Below are 6,676 nucleotides of genomic sequence, written 5' to 3'. Positions count from 1 at the left end.
CCTGAGAGTGTGTGCAGGTGAGTTACCTGTCCTGCTACAGCTGAAAAATATCCGTAGAGAGGATCCTGCTGCTGAGAGACGGAGAAGAAACAGGAAAGATTTAGTGTCTCAGTCTGTTGTTGTGCAGCATTTCAGTCATTTTCTCAAATAAACGTCATAAAAGTTACAAAACTCCAACTCAATGATTCATAATCACTGCCAGCTGCCTGCAGGTCTGAGTGTGTCAGCGAGCACAGAAAAGACCTGGAGTCACTGAGCTGATTATCTGGTGTGTGTGTGTGAGTGTGTGTGTGTAATCAGTATACATTGCTTTTGTGTTATATTAATTGCACTAGACATCTGGTTCTAAGCTACAAGAATTTACAAAAGATTCCTCCAGACAAAAAGTCCAAAAACTAAACAAATCAAATCAAGTTTCCTTTTAAAACAAGAATCTTCTGTAAACCCACGAGGAAACAAACATCTGCCTGATGAGTGGTCGTAGTTTTTAAGTAAGGCTGCAACATTAATCGAAATATAATCGATATCACAATATCCAAATCGCAGGAGCTGCAGTTTTTTTTTGATGAAGGTAAAATGTGTCACACTGTCGTGCACTGTTAGCACCATGAGCGCTGTGGTGCTACAGAGACGCCCTGGTCTACACATTTTTTCGCATATTGTGCAGCCCTATATTTAAGCCCATCAAATGTTTGTTTTATTCTGAAAGGTAACTTGTAGCTATGGCTGTCAAACAAGTGTAGTGGAATAATATATATATGAAAGTGCAATTTTGACTTACTTGTCATTACTCCACTACATTTATCAGACAGCTTTAGTTTTTACAGCTAATACCTTTGACCTACAGGGTGCAGGGACAAAATCCACAGTCCAGAAGTTCAGTTTCAGAGGTTTCTCTGAGGCTGATGAGGCTTCATGAGTCTCAGACAAATACAGATTAATAAAAAGTTGATCTGCTGAAGAGAAACAGAAACAAAAAGAGGGACTTTTACACTGTAAAAAAAGACTCTGGAAGATCTTCACATGACCTGTCCAACTGAGTCCGATGAAGCCTCATATTAACTACAGATAAACTGTGGATTTTGTTTCCCTATCATTTATATTAAAAGTGCATTAGGAGAAGACATTTTAATGGCCAGTGTTGTTTTCATATGAGCAGCTGACAGACTTGAAAACTGTGTGACCATCCCCATTTAATACATCATTAATAACAGCTCAATCACACAACATAATAACCAGAGGCGTTAACAGGTGCATTTAGAAACATTCACACAAATACACCTGAAGCCTTGTGTATTTCTAAAGGAACTAAACGTCCAGTCTGAGAGATTCCGACCAACTTCCGGACTGTTCGGACAGAACTATCCCGGGACACTGTTGGGTGAACATTTGAACCGGTGTTTCACCACGTTTTAACGGTTTCTTTCTTACCGCTGCGGCTCCACCGGGACCGGCGCCGTATCCTGGATAGGCCATTTCTTTTCCTGTTATTATTGAACGGAATGTACGACCGCGATTGTCCCTGCGTAAACTCGGAGGGTGTGTCCACAAACACCAGGAGACGATGAGAGCCGAGGATATAAAAGTGCAGGAGATTAACCGGAAGCGGCGAGGCGGGTTATTAACGTTTATAAACTCAAATTGGAAGAGGGAAGTAAAGAGGAAACCACCGGTAGAACCTGAAACCACCTTCGGGACGTCCAGGTTGTTAAATATCCTCAGGGTGCGGCCACGTGACCTCTAATCGACCAATAGGATCAAAGCGCTGGCAACAACCAGAAGAGCAGAGATCGAAGACCTAAAAAAAAAAAAAAAAAAAAAGTACACCAGATTTCGTAGAAAAAACTAACAAATTCACACAAACTGATCCGGATCTGTCCCAAAATTTTAAGGGTTGTTCCCGGGTCCAAACTCCATCCCTCCAACAAGTTCGGCGCAAATCGGCTCGGCACTTTTTTGTGTAATCCTGATATCCGTAGCGGGGGAAATAAAAAAACAAAAACAAATAGACATGCAGAAACACACAGATTCCAATTTAAAAGGTACATCTATAAAACTAATGTAACAGTGCAGTAAATCCTATTATTGTCATTAATGTTCACCGTTTCTCAAAGCTGTTTTAGAGACGTGTTGTTGATACTGTGACATTATGTAGTGTATTAGCAACATTATGGTGTTTCTGCTATTTAGCCTACCCACTGTTATATAAATAGGGTGGACAAAATAACAGAAACACTTGTCAGGATAAGCTAACATATTTAAACAGCCTCCATTAACAGATACAACTAAAACTGAGCATCTCTTGCAGGAATGTTGTATTCGACTGTATTAGCTATAGGTGCTCCTGATAAACTGGTAACTGAATATAACCACCAGGGTTCTTACATATTTGAGATACTTATAGTTAAGTGAAGAGTATAAACATATTACATAGGAAATCGGGTACTTGTGCACAGTATTATTAAGACTAATAAGCCATTGTGAATATACTTTTTCTACAGGTTCAACAAATAAATTCAGGGGAATCAAGAAGAATTCACACTGTTAATCTACAACACAGTTGTATATATAAAACCCCAAATCCCAATTTAGGGCTTTACGATCCGCAAAGCACAGGCCTACTATAAACTGTGGTCTCATATGTAAATTCTAATAACCACAAACTACAACTATCAGTATAATAAAAAAAAATGCAATAAAATTTAAACAAATTTATTGTGTATGCAAACTACAAATGACATTTCAGGTTGCAAGTTTTGAACAATAATATAAAGTCCCACACATATTCTGTGACCTAAACGCATCTTCTAATTAAGAAAGTGATCATGTAACAAAAATAAAAGCAAACACGCTGTTCACTTTGTTGAATTGCTTCAAGCCCCTGAAAGTTGATTTTATTACACTTTGGTTAAATAAATGAAAGTCAGTAGCAATCCTAAAAGTGAGTACACCACATTTATAGATCTGAAACACTAGAACTTGCTCTGAAAAATGCACAGGGGTGGTGTAAAGTATTCTTGTAAATCACAGGTATGATCCTTTAATGCATTACATCAGTATCTGATAAAAGCTGCCCAATCAGCTTGTTCTCTGACTCTCGCTCCTGCTGGGTCCGACTCCGGTCCTCTAACTCTCCATCTTTCATTTCAGAGACAGAGCTGGGAGGAATAGGACGGGTCAGACACTCTCCAGTTCACCACCCTGGCCACCCACACACACACACACACACACACACACACACACACACACACTCACAGAAGATCGAGCTCAGCCTGAAATGCACAGACTGAATCCTGACTGTTGGGTTTGGTCACCCGGACCTCCTCCTCTGTGTCGCCCTCCTCAACACTCAGGGAGCCTCGCCTCAGGCATGCTGAGCCACCAAGAAGAGGAGGAGGAGGAGGAGGAGGAGGAAGAGGAGGCAGCAGAGCATCATGCTGTTTTCTGCTACACAACAAGTAGGTTTAAGGTTATTGATCTACATGTGAAAACAAATTGTAGCAGTAAAAGCAGCTAACTCAGCTGCTAACTCTTGATGCACCACAAGTAAAGACTGAACTTGGCAAGACTTTCACAGATGAACAAAGTACATTCAAATTTCATCTCATTAAATTAATTTAAACTTTTAATTTGGCTTTTTTTTAGAGATGACTGACTATTTTGCTTGTGCATGACTGGCTGCAATTTGTTGTGTGTATTTTTTGTGTCTTACTTCTCCTGCTATAAGGTTAGAGAAATGAGCTTGTTGTTCAGTGTCACTTCCTCTCAGCCTGCTGCCGCAACACGTCAGAGCTTCATCAAAACAATTTGGCTTTGAATCAGTCCTCCAATGCATGTTTTTGCGTGTGTGTGTGTGTGTGTGCCAGTATATGCAGCTGACTGGTGCCTGAAGTCCCTGTCCAAACCCAGCAGGTGTAATCAGCAGGTACAGGAAACAGAAGGATCAGACATATGATTCAGCCACGACATGCAGCTCTAAGCCAACACCCTGCATTCACCTGATGTGTGTTTACAGTTGAAAAAGACCGTGCTAAATAAAACCAGCAGAAAGAAAAGCATGTTGATCTACAGTGCATCCAGGTTGACCTCACACAATCTGGCAATGATAACTCTACTCCTTGTTTTTCTGTTGCTGTTTTTGATTTGCTGTTATTGGAGGATTTATGAGAGAAAAAAAAACATATAAAACAAGGATTTTAAACAAAAAAACTGGTATTTTATAAAACAGCCTTTGAATTAATAGAAAAACAAATCAAGTCAATACACTGTTTGCCCTCATTTTTTTACCTGTAAATTTGCATGTATGAATATGAAAATTAGGCAACACAATGAAGAGATTAGTAACATATTGATCAATTTGTTTTACATGCCAGACAATATATAGCTACACCGCTCAGCAGGTAGAGAGGACTGTCCACTCCAATAACTCTGCTTCTCACCTGTGTCTGCAGGTGACGTCATCGGTCAGGCTGCTGATGCTCGGTGGTCCATCTCTGATCCCCCCGTTCACTCAGGGATCCCCTGCAGCTCTGGCCTGGCCGGACGAGGCCCCGCTGCTCCTCCCTCAGGGCCGCCAGTGATCGACTGTGACCCGGGAGACTTATCCCAGCATGTGATTGGTGGTTGCTGCTGGGAGGGTCCGGGCATGGAGACCCAAGGATGTGTATGTGTCTATGGGCAGAGGGAACCAGAAGGTCTGGGCCCCTGCTGGTCTGGATCTCCATACGTTTACTACGGATGTAAGTGTTGCTGTGTTGTTTCCTGTCTTATCTTTGTACTTTTTGAATGCCCCCCCCTCACAATACACTCAAGTAACAGTAGATGTAACACAACAATACTCTCGTGTTTGCTTTGTGCAGTGAGGACGAACCTGGTGGTTGGAGTGGAGGTGGTGGAGGAGGTTGCTGTTGAAGACACCGTAGAAGTAATGTAAGCACGGCAAGAATTTATTACATCAATGATGCTAATTGTACCTCTAATGCGATGAGTATTTCTCACTTACATTAATTGTACAGCTGTGACACAAGAACACGATCATACATACACGTGTGGTTGAAAAAGATGGCTGCTGTCTGTTCTCTCCTCAGAACAGAGGACATATATACAGATGATCTGCTGCATCCTGGGCTGCTGCAAGACAACCATCTGTATCCCACATGAACCCATGTTCAGTGTGTCCGGTTCAGACTTTATACACTGTAAACAAAGATATTGTTCACATTACTGTCAGATTTGCTTGTATTTTATATATTTATCCTATTTACCTTTATCCTATTGCCATGTTTGTCTTTCATATGCTACTTTTTGTAAATAAAACCCAGTCAAATGTGATTTAGAAAACAAAAAATTACTTATTGAGCTTTTTGTTTTAATATAGGTCCGTGCATGAAGTATAATTCTTCTGCAGTTGTTCACGTTGTATAATGAAAAATGCCAGTTGAGGGGGTATTGCCTAATTTCATTGTCCGACCTGTGCTAAATGTAAATGTATGATGACATTTATGAGCTCGTTATTCATTAGCCGATGCGGCCTAAACAGTGTTTGCATGAGTTATTGTCCAACTGAATGAAGACGTGCAATCAACCAGGCGCACCAAGTGGCAAACTGTCGTGACGTCGCCCTTTGGGTTGTTAACTGCTGTTTCGAAGCCTCGAGTTTGGCTTAATGGACGTCGCCATCTTGGTTTTTTTGGAGCCAGAAGAAACCATATTATGATGAGAGGGTGGATCTGACCTGTGTCACCGAGGACACCAAGTACACCCACCCGCATCGGCAACAGGCTCCTGGCTGAGCCGTGCCAAGATGCTGCTAACACGGTTAGCTGTCACAATTCGAGGTAAGGAGAGGTAGGAGTAATAGGTGAGACACGACGACTTGAGACTTGAGGAGAAACCCTGCTGAACTCCATTCTGTTTTTAATGGCTCCCTTTATTCTCCTTTGGTAAATGAAACTGAGCGACACTAGATTCTCCTTGAGAATGAATGACCAGCGAGTCCTCAGGGTCCCTCTGGACCACGTGGCCACCGGATGAAGACGGCAGAGGTGGTTGCAAACGGCCTCCACCAGGCGGCTGACATTAGCCCAGTTTGCAGGGCCCGAGTTCAGTCCAAGAAGACAGCTGAAAGATAATCATAGTGTGTGTTAATATAGATCTGATATTCATTAGAGGAAACAGTGATATCTGAAGTGACTCTCACCTCTAGAGACTCTCCTTCCCAGGACAGGAGGTGTTCTTCCCTGTTGCTGCCTCTCCTGGTTTCTGGGAGGGAAGACAACTCGCTATTTCTCTGCTCTGTCTGTCAGGTGTTGCCAAGAGCTTGGAAGTACTTGGCACTAGCTGGCACTGTTTATTCCCGATCAATTGTGGGCTAGCCGAAAACCCTATAACAGTTATGAATTATGTTCATTATATACACAGCTTGTTTATTTATTCAGTTTAGCTCTCCTTAAAGTGACCGCTGCAGCCAGCACGTTTGCTGTCTCTGTTTCCGGCTCTCGACTTCTTTGTTCAATTTTAATGGTACAAGTTGGATAATGGAACAAACTGACGCTTTGGTGCTGTGAATTGAATTGAATTCATCATACAACGTAAACTGCAAAGGAATTATACTTCATGATATAATATAATGTAATATAAAAGAATGCACCTTAAATAGTCGACTTCAACTACCAGC

At 41.7% G+C, this 6,676-nt stretch overlaps 1 protein-coding gene across 1 annotated transcript; it reads left to right on the top strand.

Annotated features, from left to right (window-relative positions):
- Positions 1-2,814: 2,814 nt before the first annotated feature.
- Positions 2,815-5,142, top strand: LOC111644685 (uncharacterized). The gene is made up of 3 exons (XM_087170266.1): positions 2,815-3,458; positions 4,452-4,739; positions 4,860-5,142. The coding sequence occupies exons 1-3, from the start codon at positions 3,278-3,280 to the stop codon at positions 4,931-4,933; spliced, it is 543 nt and encodes a 180-aa protein (XP_087026392.1). The 5' UTR covers positions 2,815-3,277; the 3' UTR covers positions 4,934-5,142.
- The last annotated feature ends 1,534 nt before the right edge of the window (positions 5,143-6,676 follow it).

The sequence above is a fragment of the Seriola lalandi genome, unplaced genomic scaffold (assembly GCF_002814215.2).
Source record: "Seriola lalandi dorsalis isolate HSWRI2012SDOR001 ecotype SW California unplaced genomic scaffold, Sedor1 jcf7180002054941, whole genome shotgun sequence".
In the NCBI taxonomy this organism is placed as follows: Eukaryota; Metazoa; Chordata; class Actinopteri; order Carangiformes; family Carangidae; genus Seriola; species Seriola lalandi.
Note: the sequence above shows the minus strand (reverse complement) of the source record. Positions and strands in the feature narration are given on the sequence as shown.

Bases quoted from the DNA above. Each gene is read 5' to 3' on its own strand.
- LOC111644685 (XM_087170266.1), top strand. From the start codon at position 3,278: ATGCACAGACTGAATCCTGACTGTTGGGTTTGGTCACCCGGACCTCCT. The intron at 3,459-4,451 runs GTAGGTTTAAGG...CTGTGTCTGCAG, and splicing joins TGTTTTCTGCTACACAACAA to GTGACGTCATCGGTCAGGCT. The intron at 4,740-4,859 runs GTAAGTGTTGCT...TGCTTTGTGCAG, and splicing joins TCCATACGTTTACTACGGAT to TGAGGACGAACCTGGTGGTT.